We start from the raw sequence: 25,491 nt of genomic DNA, 5'->3' as shown, positions 1-25,491 counted from the left end.
AAGAGGCTATTCTAGCTCAGAAATCACTAGAGTGATAGCAGATGCATGGAAATTGAGATCTACAAGATGTAAACCATACATGAGCTCTTATAGTGCTGATACAAGTATACCTTATGATACAAGTATTGATAGAAATAAGTTTAGAATAGTGTTTAGATTTGCAAGCGACATCAATAAGTATACGGAAATTATTAAAAAGAATTGGCACTTATTACATGAAATACCAGGTCTGGTTTCCACAGTTGGTGACACCCCAAACTTCAGTTTTATAAATAATGTGTCTTTAAAGCAGCAGCTCTGTAATAGAGAACATCAGTCTTTTAGAAAAAATCTCTCAAACAGACAGGGCACCTTCCCGTGTAGGAATTGTGCTGCTTGTCAACATGTCTACACTAAAAATGAGTACATTCATCCTGTGAAATGTTTTAAACTTTATACGAAGAATTACTATGATTGTAAAAGTGTCGATGTTGTTTATTTTTGTTTTTGCCAAGCATGCCATGCCTATTATGTAGGCAAAACAAATAGGAGTTTTAAAGAAAGAATGTTAGAACATATAAGGGACATACGAAACCAGAAGCAATCAAATGCTCTAGCTAATCATGTCCTGAATACAGACAGTAGTCATTGTTTTAAATTTTTAATCTTACAACAAATAGTAAGGACAAACAGAGGTGGTGATGTAGAAAACCACACTGAAGAATTAGAACAACAATGGATCACTAAATTACAAGCAGATAGATATCCTGGTTTGAATGGCTGCACCTCATTAGTTCCTTAACTTAAGGCAAGGCACCTTAAACACTAAATATGAGTTTTTTATATATTTTTTATTGTACTATTATGGTTATATGTGCACAAAATGTGTGTGTATATGTATATTTTAATAACCATCAGGGATGACAGTCCCCCTTTTTTAAATTATTGTGTGTAAATACACACCTTTCTATATATTTTATGCATTTTTTTATGGATATCGATATATGTTCTTATGTTAGTGGAGTAATATCTCTTTAAATTGTGATGTCATACTAATTGTCCTAGTATTTAACCAAGCATCAGTTGTAGTGATGTGGTCTGATGAAGCAACATTAAGTTGTGAAAGCGCTTACCGTTTGTCTTCTGCAGTAAAGTACAGTGACTGATTTCCAGTGTGTAACTTTGGTGCCTTAATTTACTTTTGCTGTTGTTGTGTGTTTTGGGCACCTCAGTGTACCTGCAGCCGTTTGGTTTTTGCATCTGAATTTCCTTTCTCCCATCCAATCGTCAAGGTTCCTTTTGAGGAGGGCGAAAGAGGCACTCTGCTTGACATGTATGGGCAATCTATTCCAGAGTCTGGGGAGTCTCTGGGTCAGGAACCTATCCCTCCAGCATGTTTTGTTTATTGCAATGACAAGGTTTAGATCCCTGGAGAGTGTGGCTCTGAGGGATTGGGATTTCTTTAAGTGTAGCATGTCCAACAGCTCTGGGTTTGACATGGCCTTGCATGTTAAGCAGAGATCGCCTCTGAGTAGACGATATGCGACAGAGTATAACTTGAGTTTTTTAAGGCAGTCAGCGTAGGGCATCTGCTTTAGGCCTGTGATTTTTTTAGTGAGGTATTTCTGCGGCCTTTCCAGTTGTTGCAGATGGCTTGAGAGGTACATACCAAACGGGGCGTTGTATTCTATAATGGGTCTAATGAGGGATGAGTACAGTGGGACAATGACCTCCTTTTTTCTGGATGAAAAGCCCTTAGTGATGAGGTGAGGTTCAGCTATAAGAACACAACAAAAGCCTCTGTACAATCAGACATGAAATTAAAGAATGACCACTGCTCAAACACTTAAGCAAGCTGCTGATCATACTTTTGCAATCTGCTAACTAACTTCCTAGCATCTGCAGAGCTTCACAAATAGCTGCAGCACTGTTGTTATCCCTGTCCTTAAGCAGCTTCTTGTATATGGAGACAAACAGCCATACTGTTTGTCTTTGCTACCTACAGAACATGTATCCACTTGCCTGACTGAGGACATCTATTGGTTACCCAAGGTATAACCAAGTATTTGAACATTCGTTTGCTTCTCAAAGTATATCTGGACTAATCATTATGTAATATTTGACAGGCTGTTTTTTAAGCAAAATGACTACCATCATTCATTCATAATGTACTTGTTTTTCAGATCTTAGACTATTTTAAGGGTTCCTAAAAACAGATGATGAACCGCAGAAAAAGAAAGATGCATTTGGGTCTAAATTAAGTTACACTTTTATTTTATCTTAAACTTTTCCAAGAGCGCACTCGTGCGTAAGAGGACTGCAGTGATGGATACATTCCTAACATGTGCATCAAAATGTTATCACGAAAGCTTTAGTAGTGATGATGATGTCCTCTAGTCCCCTGTTAAAGAAATGGAAATAGTGCATTCTGCATGCTGTCACAGCTATGCATGGAGACGTAGAACATGAAAAATGAGAGCAGAACTAAATAAAATTATGTTGCCGGCAGAAAGACTGGGTGACAACTAGGTCACAGGTGTCAGACAAGCAGAGACAAAGGCTACTACTGCCTGCTCATACGTTCTCAAGGACGTCCTTTGAAGGTATATGGAGGAGCAGAATATATTATGGCTGTCAGATATTACTCATCCATTGAAAACGATTAGTGTTATGGACCCAGGTCGCAATCTGGATGGCTAGAAGTTTTCAGTAAAACCTGAGGTGATGCTCTAGTCATGCATAAAAATACAACTGCAACTCTAGATTTCAGAAGAAGCAAGCTTTTAAATAAAGGAAATCATCTGCCTTACCCACAGTTCTTTTTTCCCTGAGACTCAAGGTCTCAGAATAAAGTGATCTTTCAAAAAAATAAATAAATAAAATGTTGCATCATTTACCTTACCTGCAGTTTAAGATTGGCTTTAACACATATTTCCTTGTTTTGTTCTTTTAACTTCAGTTCTCCTACATATTTGTCTGATGATCCACCTATAAACACAACTCGTGGCTGCAGACCTAGATTCTTTCTGTCAGTTTCTGCTTCGAAAGTGTATATAACAGCTGAAAATGAAAGCAGCCATATTAGCTGTTTTACAAAGTTACATCATCTGTATTAAGTAAAAGCTTTCATTTTCAACTTACTCAATAAAGGATTATAGCCTGGGGGGTTGGCTATATAAGAGAAGCAAGCCTCCACGCTCATGCTGCAAAGAAACGACATTTCAAATTACTCCATGATACAGAAATGAAATATTTTCTTATCTATGCCCAGTACAAATGCCCCCGACACCATGCACAGCTTTACTATACAATTTTGCATACCACCCTTTGCTTTTTGTACATTGCTGCTGATGACATTAATGATGTTCAGTTGCAAGAATGTGCTTGGTGTTCTGAATGGTTCAAATGCGACCACCTCTGACAACATAATACAGGAATTAAACTCTAAGAAGCTACTGGTATGTGACTGCTTACCAAATCCCACTGCCATCTGCGCACGTTTTCTTGTTTAGGTCAATACTGGGAGGGAGGTTCTTTATCTTTTTTATGATGCTTACAACCGGTCTTGATCTACAGAAAGGATAAAAATTCATGTTAATTAGTTGCTTTAACAGGCAACACTATATCTGCAGCCTATATAAATACATGTTTCCACATTGTGAAACAGAATAAATTTATGTTTTACATATATTCTAGTAAGTGTGCTCTCAGTGCAAGGAAAATGCAGATCAGTCATGTGTTTTCTCAACATTACATTTCATAAGAGCAAAACAAGAAGGTTTCTGAATGATCATTTATTAAAAATTCCACAAGATGTATTAAATAAAAAAAATATTATTTGTGTACATAAGTTCCATTGTGACATCAGCTATTAGATGAATCCAAGTTTGCGGTCACACTCAGGGCTTCTGAAGCACACAGGGGGATGGGAACCAAAGTCAGTCTTTTTTTTGGTAAGAACATGAACATTAACTTCTAGCTTGTCAAATATATATTTAAATAATAAAGTTAAAACAATGCAGATGAAATGAATTGTGCATATTACTATAGCAATAACCCACGCCTGGGTGTGGGTAATGCTGGATTTACCCACGGTTGGCATGGTTTGGTCCCGAGGGCGAACCCCGAGAGACCAAACAAAGCCAACCGTGGGTAAATACAGCATTACCCACACCCAGAAGTGGGTTATTGCTATTATACCATGACATTATTTAAGAAAAGAAACTATTACTTTTCTTAAATAATGGCATAGTATAATGCCTGTTTACTGCCCTTCCGCAGATGTCTGGCATCCGCGGCAGTTCTGATGTACTGCGCGCCTGCGCAGTACATCAGAGGTGAGCAAAAACGGAGAAAGCAAGATCTCCGTTGCTTTTAGCTATGTTAAATGGGTTTAACATAGCGAGACAGTTTTAAAATAAGCAACGGAGATGTCCGTTGATTATTTTAAACTGTCTCGCCATGTTAAACCCATTTAACATAGCGAACAGTAAAAAGCAACGGAGATCTTGCTTTCTCCATTGCTTTTTAAAACCTGTCGCTATGTTAAATGGGTTTAGCATAGCGAGACAGCTAAAATAAGCAACGGAGATCTCCGTTGCTTATTTTAAAGCTGTCTCGCTATGTTAAACCCATTTAACATAGCGAGACAGTGTTTTAAAAGTAGAGTTATACTAATGGAAAAAAGTCCGGGCGACCGGACCTTTTTCCATTAGTATAACTCGATTTACAATGTGCACGCTGGCCAATCAGCATGCACGTTTTGGGGGGGGTCATGGTATAATAGAATATATATCACAAATGTATGCACTGCACTTGACACTACTAAAAAATAAACAAGACAGATGGTTAGCACTGTACAGAAACCAAGGTCCCTGGATTTCCCTTTTTTATGTATATTACATGAATGCAACAAAACATCCTCTTTTTGTCTAGTGCACTTGGAAATTCAAGGAAAGGTGCACCTGTTGTAAAACCACACACAGGTCTATAAAGTTTTTCTAATTAAAATATTCTGAAGTCTTATCTGATGTTGGACTGTGGTAATCTGACAGCTTAACAGAACCTACAGCTAAAGCTGCACCTTGTCTATGCACTTGATGGATAAGCTTTCGATCTTAGGTACCTTAACAACATACAGCTTCCAACTCTTCCTCAGAGATGAATTCTCTTCTCTCAAGGATTCAAATTCCCCAGGAACTACCTTTCACTACATTAACCATTTGAAATGTCGGGACCCACAACAGTGAGTCTCAAAGCGCAGTGACTGCATGGTTGAAAGATCAGGCTTGTACACTTGTATATACCAAGTCCAGGATGCCATTTCTTGGAATATTGGTAAAACAAACAATCACACCAGTGGTTTCAAAAAATCCAGGTCCATAAAAACAAAAAACACTGCGTAAACACAGAAAGCTTGAAAAGTACAAAAATACTTTGTTTATTCCAAGATCGCAAGTTAAAAACTTTCGTCACAGAGTGGCTTCTTTAGGAAAATCTAAATAGAACAATGCAACCACTATTTAAATACAAAATGGAATGGTCACATGATATATGCTAGTCAAATGACACATTTAAATACAATGTGAGATGGTCACATGATGTATAAATGAGGCACATTTAAAATTAAATAAATTAAAATTAAATAAAGTTTTATAAAATTGAACATTCAATATTTAAATATGCAGATAAATAATACAGATAAATAATATTAATATTAAATTAAAATTAATATTTAAATATTAAATGTTCAATCTTAACCTTTTCTCGGAGGTATGGCGATCTCGGACTTGGTATTTATAAGTTCGGAGGGGGGGGTTGCGGGGGGGGCTTGTCCACCCCCCTCCCTGCAAAAAGACACTTTAAGAAGGAGAGCGATTTTCGAGATTCATTCTTCTTGGGGTTTTCTTTTCTTCTTCTGCTTTTTTAGCACTCAGCATTTTGAGTGCTGACATTTCAATAGGGAGATTTTCACCTGTGCTATTACACACAGACACACGCACACGAATATGCTTGTATGCCTATGCTAATTACTTACATCTTCTTAATGTGCCCTCTTGCTCATTCCCCCACTACTATTACTTTAGGTGACCCAAATCCACCCAAAGCAAAATCAGTTTTTAAAAAACAAATCTTTTAAGATTAATGAAATTAGCTTCATGAAGTGATTTTTTACAGAAGCACCTAGTAAAACTCAGAGCTCCATACTGAAATGTCGGCAATCATAATTATGAGTGATCACACAATGGGGAAAAAAAGAAAATGCAGAAGAGCAAATATCAAACATCGCTCTTCTCTTTTAAGCTTATTTTGTTGCAGGGTGCACCTGCACCCTGACCTTCTATATACCAACTCTGAGATCACCATACCTTGGAGAAAATGGAATATTCCAAAAAATGGCCATCTTGAATTTAATGTATGTAAGTCTGTTATTTGGCCACTTAGTCTCAGCATTACAGGACTCACTGAAGTGGGTCACAACCATAGCTCTCAACCATACTGAATTCCTCTGAATTTCCCGGTTTTGAAGCTAAAATAATGGGGTGCCACTTATTCCCGAGTGGCCCCTTGAAATCACATTTTTTTTTCATTATTTAGAATTTTTATGGCTGCAAGCCCCCCTCGGCTCCAACAATCAGATTTGATATCGGGTGTAACTGCGCAGAACTCGCTAACAGATACACGGGCATCGCAGGCAGCAGTACGTTACCCATCTGATTCTGAACCTGCCACCTACTGAGAGCATCCTGTTAACTGTATTTAAGTTTAAAAGTTAATATAGGATGGACTCCACTGTGTTAATTGTGAAAATGAACCCCCCACAATACATACACAGCCTGGTAATAAAACTGCTTTTTGACAAGAGTCAAACAACTAAGAAAAAAATCCATTTCCGAAAAAGGATTTTGTAGTCACATAACCACAACCTTTCATTTTTCGAAGCCATTTATTTCCAGGCCAGTCGCAATGCAGCTGACTAAACTTCCTTTTAAACACTGCCTACCCCATGCATTTTCTTGAAAAAAAAATAAATAAATAAACAGTATTTTCCAAAAATCTTTTAAGTATGTTTGACCAGTGCTGCTCCCTTACTGGTTCCTCTTACCTCAGTTATATAACTAGTTTTAGCTTGAAGTAGTCCTGCACCTGCACATTTTCTGATAATGCCCTGTATCAGGTACACATTGTTAAAAAAATAAGTAAACAAGCAGAGAAATGGCTCATCCTGTCCTAAACTTCCTTTGTCACAAAGCTTTTTCAAGTAGCTGAGCTACATGCATTTTGGTCACTTATTTAAAATAAAACCAAATAGCTCACGATCCACTTCACTTTTTTTTTTTAGTAGGAATACAAAGTGTGTGATACGGCACTGTGGTGCAGCGGTTGCTGTTTGCGTTGTTGCCTCACAGCAAGAGGCTCTCTGGTTCGATTCTCACCCCGGGTGACTTCTGTGCGGAGTCAGTATGTCTTCCCTGTATTCGTGTGGGTTTCCTCCCACATTACAAAGACATTCGTCTAGAACATTTCTCCCTGGGCCTCCGCTGAAGATTGGCTCTCTCCAAATTGGACTTTTCCTGGTGAACAAATGTTAAATAAATAACTAAACTGACAAGAGAGTTGAGGAAAAGTATGTATAAGAACATTTTTTCTGAGCCCCTTGATAATGTCACTTCACTAAAGGTGAATCTACATTTAAATGGCTGACAACACAAGCCTTTCGAGTAAATCGAATGTGCTAACCTAAAAAAAATAAGCTTTTGGCTTAGAATGGTTGGAAATGCATGAAAGACAGCTAAAAGAAGGACTATATGTGAGGTGCCCATGCCGATCGTGAAACAAGAGGCATAGTGAATGTTAGTTCAGAAGACATCACTAGTTACGGGGAAAATCAAAAATAATAAACGTAAGAAAACTTTGCAGGCTAAAAAATGATCAGCAGCTCCAAAAGAGTAGATCTGAAGTTTTTTAGTGGGATACTATATCAAAAGGTGATAAATTTTCAGCAAAGACTGCTAAGACACGAAAAGTTAGGCAGTGGAGGACTCAACAAGTTTATGTCACTGTGAGATTTGCTGGCCTATACCAGAAGAGGGTATCTTCATAAGGAACGTGTTTTAAAACTGTGAGTACTTACTTGTCTATGTAGTATTTCAATCAGTTAGTACTTTCTTTGCATCTTTTTTGGCTTTACATCAGGTCAGGCAAATGTGTTTGGGAATATAACATAATTGGCACAGAAGATAAAGCAGCTGTTGGTAAGAAATAGTGTGCAGAGGATTTTCTCTGTAGTTGCACATTTTAGGCTGTTCACTGAGTTGCTACTGTAAGCTTCTCTGCATACCACTCAACTGTTCCTAATTTTGACTCAAATTTTAGCTCTGTCCCTCTTAATCTTGAAAGTCTTGAAGCAAGAGTATTTATGTGTCTGTAATAATGTCCTAGTTAGTGGCATAAGCCATGAGCTGCAGAAGGCTCTGTGAAAAGTAGTCTGATATGGTAAGTTGTAGTAATAGATGAGTGTGAGTGTGTGTGTGTGTGTGTGTGTGTGTGTGTGTGCGTGTGTGTGTGTGTGTGTGTGTGTGTGTGTATTCTGCAGACTGTTTTATGCTGATTAGCTTGAGTTGAGAATGTAGTCGTTTTATATTATTATTCCCAGTTTATTTTTTGTTTGAGAACCAGTAAGTCACTTAGTTCATAGTTGTTTATAAACCTGTCCTTCAGTGTAGCACATTCTGTTTTATAAACCTGGTCATCTGATGTAGTTCTGTGTTCTTACAGTTTGACTATTTGAGATAGTTAGAGCATCTAGAGTAGCAGCTGGAAAATGTAGTACAGCATTAATGTCTGATGGTTTTCTCTACAGTTTACACCTGGTACCAGAACTGCTTTTTTATAAATTGATGGATGGCAACTAGAAACTTCTGGTTATGTTTTGTGTTGTTTAATATAATATTTTGTCTGTTCTTCACTTTGTGTTTGAATGTTGGCATCCCACAATTCCAGAGTGGGTGGGGTTACATAATTATGTACGCAAATTTTATGTTAATCAGTTTCCAGGTGTTTTGGCCAGTTGTACCTACTTTTCATAGGCCTTTGCCCAGATTTTTGATGTTTCCAGGTTGAGAGGTTTGGTCACAACATTTCAATAGTTACCTACTGAAGGTCTTGGAAGAAAACACATTTGTCAGAAATGGGTTAGAAAAACTACAGAAAATGACAGCCTTAAAAACAGTCACCCTATTGGCAAGGGGCAAGCACAGTCTGTCAAAGTTAAATCCTTCTAGAGGAGATAGCTCCTTCACAAAAAGTCTGTAACAGTTGCCTTCAAAAACTGTAAGTTTTGGGCCAGACTGTAGCTTTGCTGAAACAATGGCTGGAAAACTGTAGTGGGCTACAACAAATGCAGTTTACTTAGTTAAAATGATTGTGAGCATCAGAGTATCAATGGATTTACAACTGAAGCTAGTCTTTGTCAACGATTTAATGGTGGCAAGTTGGAAAAATTTAGCCTTTTGCTAATAATATAGTTACACGTGAAATGGTCATAAAAAGGATGAACAGAAACCGGTCACATTTGAAGAAGTAAACAAACAACGGGCTCAACCAATACGGAAAACCATTTATTAAAATAAAAAAAAAATAAAATCAATAAACTAAATGCTAAAAGTCAGTCCAAAGATTCAGGATAAGTGCTTTCAACCTTCTGGCCTTCCTCAGATCCACAGAATGTAACAATGTCATTTCCTTATTATCATACTCAACATCCAATCGATTCTCATCTGTAGGGCAGCAGCCTACTTAAATCCAACCTATGATCAAGCAGATGACACTGCCTAATTTAGCAACCAATCATTTTCATCTCAAGTGCCGCCACCCCTTAAGAATTGGTTTCAAGGGGATAATATAATTTAAACCAGGTGGTCGATCTGCTCTTAAGTCTGCAATCCATTTGATTTCATCAATTTCAGTCTTGTTGCACATGTCACCTCCTCTTAAGCTTTCAGTAACAATTTCTAACACCATAAACAAAAACATATTGTCAGGATTGGACAATTTCTAACACCATAAACAAAAACATATTGAAAGGATTGGACACAATGTGCTGTGAGAGGTCATTGCTTTGGACTTTTGTTTCTGATGTCATTCATATGGCGAAGGATACAGTCTTTGAAAGTTCTGTTAGTTTTGCCAGTATAATAACAAGAACAGCAGGTACACATAGCAACGTAAACCACATTCCTGGTATCGTAATCATCATATTTATTAAGCCAATATCTTTTATGAGTATTGGAGTGCGTAAATTCAATAGTGGTATTGTTATTACAAGCCTTATATCTTCCACATGAAAAAGTGCCTTTCCTTAAAGGCTGAAAACTCAAAAGATATCCTCACATTCTTGTAACAGAGCAGCCTCAAGATTCATGGGATTTTTAAACAAAAACAAGGTGTCTCACCTACTATACATTTCAAGTTATCATCTACAGTTAGAATAGACCAATTTTTCTTAATGATGTTACATATTTGGGAGACATCAGAGGAGACGAGACCAACTTTTCATTTTGTAAAGTACCTAGAGTTGACTAACACCTTCTTGGAGTTTGATGTTCATATGTCAAGAACAGAAATAACTTTCCTTGATGTCAGAATTACTAGAGATGAAACAGGGTGTTTTAACATGGCAGTTTACCACAATGATTGTTGGAGAAATCACCTCTTCCATAGGACTAGTATGCAACCAGGACATATCTTTCCACAAATAGTGAAGGGACAATTTCTTCATGTATCAAGACTTTGTACATATATGGGAACTTATGAACATGAGAAACAAACCCTTTTACGTAACTTTCAAAATGAGGATATAGAAGTAAGGACACTCAGCTATATACCATGGAGACACGAGGACTAAAGAATACAAAAGGACACCCCTACTTTTCTGATAAGATGAACAATATTGGGTATAACCGAGAATGTGAAGATGTAAAGCTTCCTATCAGATGTTTACTTACATATAGTTATGATGTCTCCCAAATATGTAACATCATTAAGAAAAAGTGGTCTATTCTAACTGTAGATGACAACTTGAAATGTATAGTAGGTGAGACATCTCATTTTTGTTTCAAAAATCCCATGAATCTTAAGAAGCTGCTTGTTACAAGAATGTGAAGAGATCTTAGTTTTCAGCCTTAATGGAAAGGCACTTTTTCATGTGGAAGATGTAAGGCTTGTAATAGTAACAATGCCACTAATGAATTTACACACCCCAATAGTCACAAACGATACTGGCTTAATAAATATGCTGATTGCAATACCAGGAATGTGGTTTACATTGCTACATGTACCTGCTGTTCTTGTTATTACATTGGCAAAACTAATAGACCTTTCAAAGAATGTTTCCTCCACCATATGAATGAAATCAGAAACAAAGACCAAAGCAATGCCCTCTCACAGCACATTATGTCCAGTCCTGACCATATGTTTTTGTTTATGGTGTTAGAAATTGTTACTGAAAGCTTAACAGGAGGTGACGTGCAACAGGACTGAAACTGAAGAAAGCAAATGGACTTCAGACTTAAGAGCAGATCACCCACCTGGTTTATGGCTTATGTCTCCCTTTGATCTGTACTGTTCTACAATTTACCTGTAATACTGCATACTGTTTCTCAGCTAAGCTAGCCATCTTTTCCTGAATTGCTTACCAACTTTCAAACTTCAATCTAGTATAGTTAGTACAGTTGTTTGTTCAGCTCCTTCAATATATACATTTCCTAAGTAAATGATGTGATGTTGTCCTACCTCGCTTTCATTCTTACTAGTTTAGGTTTGGATCTGATTCTCTGATCCGTCTCAGCCTTATATACAAGCTCAAGGCTCTCTGCCAGCTTGTGGCTAAATCCTTATCCCAGCATACACCAGGACCATCCCCAGATCTCTTTTGCTGCTTAACAGATCAAGCATTCGTCTGCTAGCTCTGGCTAAGTATAACCATTTTTTATATATATATTTTTTTTGCTTTAACTCTCAGAGTTATTGTTGAATATCTAGATTTTTAGCTGATTTAGCTGAGTGCCTTTCTTATTACTGGATTTTTCTGAGTTAAGCTGTTTATTGCAAACTTTTGGCTGTCATTTATCCCCTAGGCCTTGTATCCCTTCCCAGTGTCTAATTTTTTTGTATTTGTCTTATTCTGTCATAGTCCGTTTAAATTAGAGAACTATCAACCCGTTTTAGTTAGAGGGGCTTTATCCCCTTGTCCTCGTTGTTCCTGTTGTTCTTTTTTCACAGTTTGTTCTTTAGTGTAGTATCGTTGTACAGTCCATTTAAATTAGAGGACTGTTTCTCCCCTTTATGTGTTCTGTGTTAAGCCCCATTTAAGTTAGATGGCTTTGTTTTTTTCCCCCGTGTGTGTATTGTACTTTCCAATAGCTTGACCCGTTTAGATTAGAGGGTCTAAAAAAAAAAAAATCCTTTGTTGTTTGTTTGTTGTTCTTCATCTTAACAATGTCAGGCAAAGAGTCTAGGCCAACGGGTTTCAAGAAATGCGAAAAATGTAGCAAAATAAATGCCCCTTAGCGATAAACACGCCCTTTGTGTTTACTATCTCAGGACTGTCCATTTCCAAGAGTCATGCTCTGTCATTCCTATAATTATAGAGCTCCCCTGGACAGGAAGACTAAACTGATTCTAAAAGGTCTTCTCAGAGGCATTGGAAGAAGGTACAGGTTCACCTAAATCAGACTAATCTCTTTCTGCCAAATCTGACAAGTCAGGAAAATCTGTTAAAAGATCTTCCCCATCTACTTCTTTGGATCCAGCCTATAACATACCAAGATTATCCTCTTCAGATATGAGAGATGCAGGATCAGACAAGATTCCATCGGCTCCAACCCCTTCTTGCTTGGTGCCAATGGAGTTCGAACTAAGGAGCCGGTCCCCCACCCTACAGCCAGCATCTCCTATACTTCAAAAAGCAAAATCTTCCACCCCACCAACCTGGTCTTTGAGAAGTCTTTCAGATGACTACATGGATCAGGTGGTACAGAGATTGCTACAGACACTGGCGCTGGCCAGATTACTGTTGGATCTGACCCCTAGGGCTTCGGATCCTACAACATCCACCTCTTCTGCTCCATGTCCTCCTTCGATCCAGCCCCTGACTTCGGAGTCAGGAGAAAGTATAGTTGTGTACACTTACCATAAATGTAGATGTTCGAGTGTATTCACTGTTGCAGTCATCACATATAGGGTTATCTGCTTGCAGTAGCCCTCAGTCGGCCTGATTATCAAAGTCTTGGGTCCTGCGTCGGTTGCTGTCTCATCTTCCATGACGTCAGGTAGTCAGGGGTATAAAGCATGCAGCCAATGCCATTACATCAGATTTTCTTGCCCCAGATGTCAGGTGTCCCCTAATGGGAAGCAATTACATATATATATATATATACAAGGTTACACCTCCAACAAAAAAGCAAATACACTAAAAGGCTTTAAGCATAGTAAACAAGAATAGAGGTATAGCCAAAAGAAGTCAGGGGGCTGGAGGGAGGGTAACCAGGACTGCAACAGTGAATAGAACATCTACATTTATGGTAAGTGTACACAACTGTACTATGTTCTTCATGTTTCACTGTTGCAGTCATCACATTTGGGCAGATTCCCAAAGCTAAGGATGGGAGGAGGAAACTAGGAAGCATTAGGACCAGCTATAAGGCCCTATAAGACTGCAGTGGCAAAGCCAGCTCTGGATTTAGAGAAAATTGGCAAATGGTAATGCTTGGTGAAGGTATGTACAGAACTCCAGGTGGCAGCTTCTAGGATGTCCCTGGTAGGGCCACCAGAGAAAGGCTGTAGAGGTAGATGCAGCCTTGGTTGAATGTGGTCTTATCCCCTGTGGGATAGATTTTCCATGGTGCTTATAGCAGAAATGAATGCAATGGCCTATCCATTTAGAAATGGTTTGCTTTGAAATGGCCTTCCCCTCTGCCCCTGCAGTAAATGCCGCCAGCAGCTGTTCAGATTTCCTGAGAGGTTTAGTCCTGTCCAAGTTGTCTGTGCACATCTAAGGAGTGCAGTACATGTTCCCCTTTGTTTTGTGGATTAGAAAAGAAGGTTGGCAAATGAATGAACTGATTAAGAGCCACACTGGATACTACCTTGGGCATGAAGGAGGGATTGGTCCTGAGGGACACCCTGTCTGCATGAAAGATGATGAAAGGCTCCACTGCCATAAGGGCCTGTAATTCAGACACCCTACTTGCTGAAGTGATGGCTAAAAGAAAGGAATTTCAACTCTGCATTTGTAGCTGGCTCAAAAGGAGGTAGAGTGAGTTTTTCCAATACAAAGTTAAGGTCCCAGGCTGGAGTTGGGGCACTCCTAGGTGGTCTTAAGTTTTTGGCCCCTCTAAGGAACTGCTTGAGCAGTGGATGAGAGAAGAGGGGTGGTTCTGTGCTGAAATGGCTGAGGCATGAATTTTGATGGAGGAAAAGGAAAGGCTCTTGTAAAGCATCTAAGTTAAGTATTGAAGAATCTGAGGTAAATTGGGCGCTGCTGTGCCCACCCCCTGAGTTTGGTTCCAGGAACAGAAACTTTTCCATTTTTCAGCATAAGATTTTCTAGTACTAGGCCTCCTTGCCTCCAGGGTGACATCCAACACTTGTTTATTGAGGGATGGTAACGGAGAGATGAAGTAATTAGCCAGGCTGCCAGGTTCAGGGTTTGAAGCTGAGGGTGCAGAATCTGGCCCTCCTGCTGGGACAGCAGGGTAGGGGTCTGAGGCAGGTGCCATGGTGCCAGCAATGACACACTGCGCAAGAGGGGGTACCAGTGTTGGCGTGGCCAGTCTGGTGCAATCAGTATCGTCCTGGGTTTGTCCTGTTTGATCTTTAGTAGTACCTTGATAAGGAGAAGCAGAGGAGGAAAGGCGTAAACTGATAAGATTTTTCCAGGTGAAAGACAGGGCATCCACTTTCCAAGTTTGTTTGTGGGGAGTCCTTGTGCAGAATTTGTCCAATTGGTAGTTCTGGGGGGAGGCAAATAGGTCTATCTCTGGGCTCCCCCATTTGTTTATCAACATGTTGACTGTCACTGGTTTCAGTTTCCACTCGTGTGGGTCCATGAGATTTCTGCTTAGTTCGTCTGCCAGTGTATTTAGCTTTCCTGGCAGGAATTGAGCCTGTAGGTGCACCTGGTAGCTCAAGGCTGTGTTCCACAGAGCCATGGCTAATCTGCAGAGAGGGTATGAGTGGGTTCCCCCCTGCTTGTTTATATACCACGTAACAGTGGTGTTGTCCGTCTTTACCATTAGTTGCCCTGGAAGAATGTGGTCCTTGAAGGCTGTCAGAGACTTCTGTACAGCTAATATTTCTTTTTGATTGATTTGCAGGTGCATTTGACTTGGGTTCCATTTGCCCTGAATGCACTTCCCTGCCAAGTGAGCCCCCCCCCCCATGCATAGTCTGATGCGTCTGTTGTCAGGGTTTGGGCGGCAGGGGGTAGAGTGAATGGCAGTCCCTTGTTTTGGTGGCAGGCCTCTGCCCACCAAAGGAACTCTATCTGTAGGCAAGGTATGATAGGAATCATTGCTTCTAGATCCTGAGAATGTTGACACCATAGGCTTTTTAGATGCCATTGTAGTTTTCTCATATGCAGTCTCCCATACGGAATTAGGAGAATGCAGGAAGCCATGGACCCCATGACTTGCAGTATTTGTCTTGCAGATAGCAGGGTTTTTGTGGCCTTTAGTTTGAAGTAGGCTGTCAAAAGAACTTGTTTCTCTGGCATGAGGAAAGCCATCTGGGAAGTTGTGTTCAAGCTTGCTCCCCGGAATACAATTTGTTGGCAGGGTACAAGTTGTGATTTCTTTTCGTTTATGGTGTACCCCAGAGAAGTTAGCACTTTTTGTACAAATGCCAGATGATTCAATAGTATGTTGAAAGGCATTACCCTCCCGATTCAAAGTTTGTTGAGTTGCTTTCAGATGCTCTTTCTTCCCTTATTAGATCTACACGTTAACTGCTGTCATGTGAATGTTCTTTTGGCTAACCTCTGTGGGAGTTGCACTCATCTATTCCTAGTGGCCGTTACCTTGCACATCACTCAGAGTACTAGACCAGTAATTATTGAATTAGTTATCCTGCCCTAAGTAGTAGTTTACTTAATAATAAGCTACTGTGATTGATTGTTATATAGCTGCATTTTTGTAATTCTAATTTGATTTATGCCATCACAAGTCAGGCATTTTTATTTTTTATTTGTTTGATTACCTTTTACTTATTGCAATTTTAAAGAGTATCTCTCCAATCCCTTGTGCTTGCTCATTATACAAACTGCTTAGACTTTGTCTTGGTAGCCATCTGGAGGTACTAATTTAAGATTATGTTTTTTTTAATCCTTACACATTGTATAATCACTGTCTGCACTGTATTTACCTTAATTGCCTTAATAGTACCACTAGTATTTTTTTGTAGCCTTCACACCTAATGCATATCTTATCTTATCTTTCTACTCCTCCTAGCTCTTTTCCTCCTATCCTGCACAAAAGGACCTGCCTGGTCATTAAGGACCCTTAAATTTCTACCTTCAACCATCCCAACGACTGGCCAACTAATCTTTGCTGTTGCTGCGTATAACTCCCTGTTTTAAACAGATCAAGAAAGTATGTTCCACCCTGGTCCTAAACATTATAGTTGATCTGATATATTTTATACTGCACCTGTTAATAAACTTAGGCTGTTCTTTGCAAAGTACAATGTACTTAGCTTAGTATAAAATTTAGCCACCGAGTCAGGAAGCCAGCAGTCAGACTCCTCTCTGTCCTAGCACCATCTGCTTTTCCCCCTCCCTGACCCCTCTTTCTGAGCCACCTCTAACTGCTTTCTCTATTACAGACACTGTATTCTACTCTCTGCCCACTAGGGGGCAATCTAATCCAGCCTTGTGCGAAAGCTTTTCGCCTACTTTACCTAGTTTCTCTTTCTAAATTTCCTTATCAGTCTCATTTTCTACTTTCCTTATCAGTTTTTCACCCCTTGACTAGCTTCCAACCTTCCTGTGTTATCTCACTGCCCCTAGCATCTCTTTTCCCTCTTCCTAGCTGCTTTTCTAATTCTTTTATTGTTCCCACTCCAATATCCTATCTTAACTTTGCACTGCTTCACCACATTCTACTTACCTGTGACCACTTTCTCTGCCTCAGGAATCTCCTTCCTCTCTGACTGTCTCTGGAAAATCTTTCACAAAGCTGCTCTAACTCACTCCGTTCGACCTGCGGGCTCACCCTGCTCCCCTACCCTACCCCCAATTCCCACCCACACCCCAGTGGTCCTAGCTTTATACTTCCATTGCCACAACCCCTCCCACTATCACCCTATCACATACTACTTCCACTTAACCACAGCCCCAACCTCAACAAATGCTTAATTAAGCCAATTTACCTTTAGGTCCACTCCCTAACCTTTACACACCTTATCCTGTACTGCTATAGTTTGCAGCTTCACTCTTATAACCATCATTTATTCAGTTTATTATTCACTTCTTCCCTCAAGCTACCTCATCTCATATAACACTTTCTCCTTCTCCCACCTTTATTCCTACCCACCTCTATCCCTCCACCAACATATTCTAACTCCTCTTTACACATCCTAATGGACCCAACATACAAATTTTTATTCACAAACCTACTACTCTTAACCACAACTCTTGCTTCTCTAACTATTCCATACACACTAACCTTCTTTGAACATTCTTCTCTTTCTGAGCAACACCACCCCTACCAACAAACTCTACCTCTTTCTCACATAAACTCACTTAAACATAGTAACATAACTGCCACCTTCATCTACATACTTCCAAAGTACTATAGATCTAATCATGTTACTTACTTCCCTGTAAAAAAAAACGCCATTCAATTACTACAGAATCCTTAAGTTTGTACAATATCCTCTACAACATCCCCTATTAGATGGTGATATTCATCCAAACCCTGACCCCAATACTAATACTCCCAATAACCCTCACAGTCTAACATTTCCTACTATTACTACCCCTAATAGACCATCTAACTCCCTCCTGATAGCTTACCTTAACATCCGCAGCATTAACAATAAAATTGCCCATCTACATGCACTATTAGAGGTGCACTCATTTGACATTCTCTGTATTACAGAAACATGGCTAAAACCCTCTACTCTGGACCAGGAGATTACCCCTCCTGGATATAATATCTTAAGATATGACCGCAAAATTAAAAAGGGTGGAGGAGTAGCCATTTTGTATAAATCTGAACTCCAAGTGTCACCCTTCAATGTGCCACTACCCTCAGATACCAATGCAGAAACCCTTCCTGCCAAGCTACAAATCAATAACTCCAAATCTATCTATCTAATTTGCACATATCTCCCTCCTGGAAATAATATTAATACACTTGAAAACATACTTAGTCACCTATCTACCCACCTACCTCAGGAAACCATTGTATTAGGAGACTTTAATATAGACTGGGCAACCTGTATTTCCCCTAATCCTACCAATCACATAAATCTGAACAGTTTCTCACAGATAATAACCACCCCTACTAGAATCCATAAGCCAAGCAACAAGGAAACCACCCTAGACTGGATCCTTCTCAACAGCCATCTCGATCCTTATAAACCAGGAACCCTTCCCGACGATATCAGTGACCATATGCTAACCTATATCATTAAACAAAAAATTCACAGCCCTAATACTAATAATTTTAAATCCTCCCGCTCCAAAAAATTCTTTAATCCAGACAGCTTCCAAAACGAACTAAAAGCATGTGACTGGTCACCGACGTCTCATCTTCAACTTGATGAAGCAGTGACCTACTTTAATACTAGATGCCTTCAAATCCTAGATTACCACGCCCCCATTCACTCATCCTGAATAAGAACCAAAATTGCCCCCTGGCTTACAAAACATACTAGGCAAAATATCCTCCACAGAAATATAATTTGGGCCAAATGGAGAGCCTCCAAATGTCCATCAGATCACCTTTACTTTAAACAATTAAGAAATGCTACCAAGAAAGACATTCTCAGAGACAAAAAAGACTATTACCTTCACCTTCAACAAACCCACCAACAAAAACCACAAAAATACTGGACAGGCATTAACAAACTTCTTAAACCAGGGCACTCTAAATCTCCTGCCCCTTCAGGATTTAACCATAATAACTCTAACCTGATACCTTTAATAACTATTTTACAGAAGCCATTCTAACCCTAGCTAATACTTTACCACCCATCACCACTCCACCATTAAATACCAATAATACTCTAACTCCAACCTTTCATATTCAACCTGTACCCACATCCCCCATTTGCAACCTCCTTCAAAAACTTAAACCATGCTCCCCTTCTGCTGACTGTCTTCCAGCAGAATTCCTGCAAATTGCAGCTAAAGAAATTGCCTATCCCATCTCCATCCTTATAAATAGAACAATTTTAGAAAGCAAAATCCCTTCCATATGGAAAGTATCTCACATCATCCCTCTACATAAAGGTGGATCATCTACCGAGCTCTCCAACCTTCGGCCTATCGCCTTACTCTCTCCAATAACTAAAATAATGGAAAAGTGTATACACAAACAACTACTTGCCCACCTTCTCCATAACAATTTACTTGCCGACTTCCAGCATAGTTTTAGGCCATTCCACAGCGCAACAACTGCCCTGCTATCGTTTTCTGACTCCATAAACAAAAATCGTAACAATAATACTTTCTCCTCTGCACTGTTTATTGACCCCTCAAAAGCCTTCGATATGGTGAATCATAACATGCTTATTGACATACTAAAATCCAAATCACTTGACACACAAAGCACTACATTGGTTTAAATCCTATCTTGAAAACAGACAGCAAGCAGTACTTTGGGATAATAATCTTTCTACTTCCCTCCCTATAAACATTGGAGTACCTCAAGGCTCTATATTAGGATCCCTTCTCTTTTCATTGTTTATTAATGATCTACATACCAAAATTCCTCAAGCCACCTGCATACAATATGCAGATGACTCAACTTTAATTTGTTCAGCCAAATCCATAACCTCTCTCCAGTCCCTCACTCAAACAGTATTTAACAGTGTTGAAAATTGGTTTATGCAACACTGCCTCCTTTTAAACCCCCAAAAAATAAAATTATTGCTCTTTGCTCCTACTCATAAGTCACCTCATCCACACTTCACAGTAACCTCTAACAATGGAACTAACATATCCCCTGACACTACAACCCGTTTACCGGGAGCAACAATTGATAACAACCTTAGTTATGATGACCATATTAATGCTACAATAAAGTCTGTCAACAAAAAACTAGGCACCCTTTACAGAATCAAACCCTTCCTTACCCTTCAGCCAGTATCACTATTGCCCAGACTCACCTGATCTCTACCCTTTTCTATGCTTCTGCAATATATACCAACCTATCTAGAGACAACCTCACCAAACTTTCTACTACTTATAATAACATAGCCAGATTTGCCACTGGCACCCCTTTCAGAACTCACCACTGTCACAACCTCAAACAACTGGGATGGTTAGAACTGCAGAACCTACTACTTTGTCAACAACTTGTTATCACCCAAAAGATCCTTTATCACCCTAATAATACCCCAATCCTTACCAATCTGATTACCCACTGCAAAAATCTTACAACTCTACGCTCAGCTAACAAAATTCTAGTCTCCACTATTAAATCTAACAACAAACCTGGGGACTCACTTTTCGCCAACACAGTAGGAAAAAGCTGGAACCACCTTCCTAGTGAACTTTCATCTCTTGCTTCCACTCATCTCTTTAAAAAGCATCTTAAAGAAAATCTTAAAACTCACTGGCTTTGTCCCTGCTCTAACCCTGACTGAAATACCCTGTTATCTATTTCCTCTTTTTGCTCTCCTTACACTTCTATACTCCACTGTTCTATGTCTCATACCTGTAAAAAAAAAAAAAAAAAAAAAAATTATATACAAGACATTTTTACAACTCAATATTTTTTCTTTTTTTTGATTGCTCTCTCTCAAATTATTGCTCTCAGTATTTGATCTTAGTGTTAACCTATATAACTTATGTTAACCTCAATGTAACAATGTCCTGCAATTTATTTTGACTATTACTGTATATTGTAATCTTTGTCACTACTTATGCTTGGAGCTTTTCTCCCCAGGCCTCTACTGAAAATGGACATATATCCAGTTAGACTAGCCCGGTCAACAAATGTAAAATAAAAATAAAATATGTCCTGGCTTTCTGCCTGAATTAGACAATCGTCCAGGTATGGGTATATTTGAATATTTCTTTGCCTGCAAAATGCAATGACTGGAGCCAGGCACTTTGTGAATACCCTGGGCGCAGTAGATAAGCCAAAGGGCAGTGCAGAGAACTGATAGAGCATGAAGCCTGTTTTGAAACGTAGGTATCTTCTGCATGATTCCCTGATTGGGATGTGCAGGTAGGCTTGCTTTAAATCCAATGTTGCCAACGAGGCATCCTTGCCTAGCATAGGAAGCAACTGGTGAAGAGTTAGCATCTTGAATTTTGGGATCACCGAAAAAGTGTTTAGGATAGACAGGTCCAGGATAGGACGCCAGGAGTTGTCTTTTCTGGGCACCATGAAAAGTCTTGAGTAGAAACCTTGTCCCCTTTCCTCTTCTGGGACAGTTTGAATAGCCCTTATACTTAAAAGAGAGAGAACTTGCTTTTGAGCCTCTGCCCACTGATTTGGGGATAGATCTGGCCAACCGTTTGGGGTTGGTAAAGTGTGGAAGTGGAATCTATATCCTTGGGAAACTATATTTAAAACCCATTTGTCCTTGGTAATGACTTCCCAGTTTTTTGCCTGCAGAGCAATCTTTCCCCCTAAAGGAGCAGTCAGTTGAGAAGGGCTTGGAAGTTTTAAAGTTAAGTCACTGAGACAGTTTACCATAGGGGGGAGTCTTACTACTCCCTGCTTTGGAAGTGGGAGCCCCCCACTGCTTAGTCCTGTGCGTACCTTGGGACTGAAGCCTGGGTGTTCTGCTGGTTCTGGGTTTGGGCTGAGAAGGCTTAGAAGAGGCAGGAAAGGACCAATTTTTAGAGGGCCAATGCCTACCAAATCTTGGAGGCTGTACTTGTAGGAAATCTTTAACAGTTTGCATAGATGTAGCTTTTTCATCCATCTTTTTAAGTACTTATTCTACTTTGTTGCCAAACAGGTGATCCTGGTTTAAGGGAGCATCTAGCAATTTAGCTTTAACATGATCTGGCAAAGATTGTTCCTTAAGCCAAGCATGCCTTCTAAGTACAGACCCAGTGACAGCAGCCCTGCAAGATGTCTCTAGTGAATCAAAACCACATTGCAAAGTATGTTTTCCAACTTGTTCAGTAGAATGCATTAAATCCTGTAAATCTTTATTTTTAGCACAGTTAGGAATCAACATCAGTTTCTGTTTAAGCAATCCAATAATATGCTGCTGATACTTTAACATATGAAACTGGCAGTTTAAGGCCCTAATGGCCAAGGTTGCAGAAGTGTATACCTTCTTACCCCATCTATCCAGTGCCCTGGAATCTCTATCAGAGGGGGTAGGATTTTTGGCAGTAGTAGCCTTAATGCCCTTGGGTCCCTGTGAAATGGTCTCAGGATCCGCAGTAAGATTTTTAAAGAGGAACCTGTGAGAGTCAGGAACCCTGTAATATCTATCTGGTTTTCTGGGAGCAGGAGGTAAGGAGTCAGGGGCCAAGCTAGATTCCAAAAAGGCATCAACAATGTCCAGTACAGGGGGGTAGCTAAAGGCCTGTGTTGGGGCAGGAGTAAAAAATCCCTAAGCCTCTTTTTAGAATCAGAGTAATCCTGGCTTTACAGGTGAAAATGCTCCCTAAGAGTATGCAAGGTTTCACCAAAAGAGAAATCCTTTGGAGGGGAAGCAGAGTGAATAGAGTCCTCTGCATCAGAATCCTCATAGGTGGATAAAGGTAAATCCTGGTCATCAGAGGAAACAGAAATTTCAGAATCCTGATCAGAAGAATCATAAGCAAATTTAGTCCTAGGTCTCAGAGGGGGAAGGTTATCTTTCCCTGATTAAAGTAATAAGGTCTTTGGCCATTCTTATCATTTGTTTTTTAGGCATAGAGGCCTGACCATGCGGTCTGGGCATCGGTTTTCTAGGCATGGATCGAGTTTTAGGCCTTGAAGAAGAAGATGGCGTCTGTTTAGTATGCAAGTCAGTAGGCCTAAATACACCCTCAGAAGCCAGTGCCTGCACAGCAGCTCCGGACCTAACCAAGGTAGAGACATCCACAGGTTCCATAGTTGAAGCATCTCACAGCATACCGGACTCCGAATGGGTCTCAGTAGAGGCCTGTGAATCTGAAGTAGTGGGTATCAGGGGCTGGGAAAGCGCTTCACTGAGTACCGGCGAACTGGCAACTAGCTTAGGAGAAGCGTCGTCGGCAGCTTTGGACCTCAGCGGTCTGTCTCTGTATTTATCTTTGCATTTTTTCAGAATGTCGGTAGTCGGGTGGCTTACCGAAGCCATATCTGGGTAACTGAACAGAGTACCAAAATATTTAGAAGTGTAAATATACCGACGATGAATAGTTCATTGTTTAAATAAGGCACAAAACTGACAGCGAGGTACGTCGTGGTCAGGGCCTAGGCAAGGAATACAGTAGGAATGAAAATCTTTATGAGGTATTTGCTTTCCACAAGAAATACAGTTATTGACTTTTACTGACATCGGTTTAGAGCAAGAAAAATTTTTCTCAACGGGGTACTTAGCTTAGTTGAAGACTTCGGTTCTCAAACTCGAAAATGAAAATTTCAGGAGTCAGCCGACTGGCACTTCTGAACTGCTTCTGTTTTGGGCACCGCACGGCAAGAAAGACTGATATAATGGCGTTGGCTGCATGCTTTATACACCTGACTACCTGACGTCATGGAAGATGAGACAGCAACCGACGCAGGACCCAAGACTTTGATAATCAGGCTGACTGAGGGCTACTGCAAGCAGATAACCCTGAATGTGATGAATGCAACAGTGAAACATGAAGAGCATCCAAAGCTGGTATTAATGGAATTGTCAGATCCTAGACCCACCTCAGGTTTCAAGGATCCAACCATGGCTCGGACAGTCTCGGCTCCATTGGAACTTGAAGAATCTAGGAGCTGACACTTTCCAGTCAAGTCCAGGGGGATGAGTTGGATCGGACAGCTGTCAGATCAGACTATGTCTCTCAGGGCCTCGGCTCGGGTGAGTTCAGCTCCTACCTCTGCCTCAGGTCAGTCGTCCTTAGTTCTGGGGGGGGGTCCTTCGGCTTCTTCGAATCCAGGGATATCCTTGGTTCGGGGACAGGAGGGGCTTTCGAGGTCATGAGGGGGGTACTGTCTCCACATACAGGTCTGCAATCCTCTCTGAAGATTCCTCCCCCAGAGAACCGGTGCCTGCCTCCTTACCTCCGCATCCACAGGGACACAGAGACTCTAGGCCTCAGGATGCCCCACAGGGCACCCTCACTCTTTCAAAACCTCCCCAGAGTACCCTTCTGAGGAGGTCCCTCAGAAAAGACTCTGCAAAAGGAAGCACTTAGACTCCCCAGAGGGGAAGCACTTAGACTCCCCAGAGGAGTCTATCATCTTGGATATGGACCTCGATGATGCTGAAGGGTCCCCATGGTCGCCTTCTGATGATGGCTTTTTTGGCAACATCCTGAAAATACTTAAATAGAGGGGTGGCTGGAAGTCCTCCAACCCTTCCACAGAGGAGTCCGTATACCTGAAGGCTTTTAGGTCTCACCCTTCCATATCTTGGATGTCTCCGCCTTTCGACAAACTTCTAGACCTGGTTTCTCGAATGTCGTGGGAGTGCCCAGATTCAATGGAACTTATTCCTAGGAGGCCAAACAAGTTCATCACATCCCTGTCTGACAAAACCTTCTTAACCAAAGAAGTCCCAGTTGATGCCATAGTCGTGGACATGGCCACAAAGAAGGAACTCTGAGACATCTTTTTCTGTCCATCCTCCGAACAAGGAGTTCAGGACTATGGAAAGGTACAGAAAGCACATCTTTCCCTCAGCAACTTTTTCTCTCAGATTGCTGAACTATCTTGCCCATTTCACAAAACTGCAGAGGGATCTCCTGAAAGAGCTAGGGGATACTCTCCAAGGTTCAGCAGCTGAAGCTGTTACTTACAAGGTATCCTCTCGGCTCACTACCTTAAATTCAGTAGTTAACGCATTCATGAGGCTCATATCGCATGCAGCCAATGGAGCAAGTAGAGCAGCAGGTTCTGGAATTTCCCTAAGGAGGCATTTTTGGATGCACTTATGTGACTTTGCGGAATCCTTTAAGTCTTCCTTTGTAAACTCCCCATCTGACGGCTCATCTTTGTTCGGGCCTAAGGTAAAGGACACACTCACCAGGTGTGAACAAAAGAGAAAGACTCTGTCTGCCATAGGAGTCCATTTTTCCATGCCTACTAGACCTTACCCCATAGGTCAGAGAGGTAGTGTTAAAATGTGGTT

The 25,491-nt window shown here is 40.3% G+C and overlaps 1 protein-coding gene across 2 annotated transcripts in view; it reads right to left on the bottom strand.

The window, feature by feature from the left end:
- ITGA6 (integrin subunit alpha 6) overlaps positions 1-25,491 on the bottom strand; it is a 1,068,325-nt gene that overhangs the window by 420,754 nt on the left and 622,080 nt on the right. For both annotated transcript variants that reach the window (XM_044075540.1, XM_044075541.1), the window contains exons 10-12: positions 3,454-3,549; positions 3,121-3,182; positions 2,882-3,039 (exon numbers count right to left, since the gene is read on the bottom strand). In XM_044075540.1, the coding sequence (XP_043931475.1) occupies positions 2,882-3,039; positions 3,121-3,182; positions 3,454-3,549 (316 nt within the window). The remainder of the gene's footprint in view (positions 1-2,881; positions 3,040-3,120; positions 3,183-3,453; positions 3,550-25,491) is intronic.

The sequence above is a fragment of the Protopterus annectens genome, chromosome 6.part1 (genome assembly GCF_019279795.1).
Source record: "Protopterus annectens isolate FY-2018-M chromosome 6.part1, PAN1.0, whole genome shotgun sequence".
In the NCBI taxonomy this organism is placed as follows: Eukaryota; Metazoa; Chordata; order Ceratodontiformes; family Protopteridae; genus Protopterus; species Protopterus annectens.
Note: the sequence above shows the minus strand (reverse complement) of the source record. Positions and strands in the feature narration are given on the sequence as shown.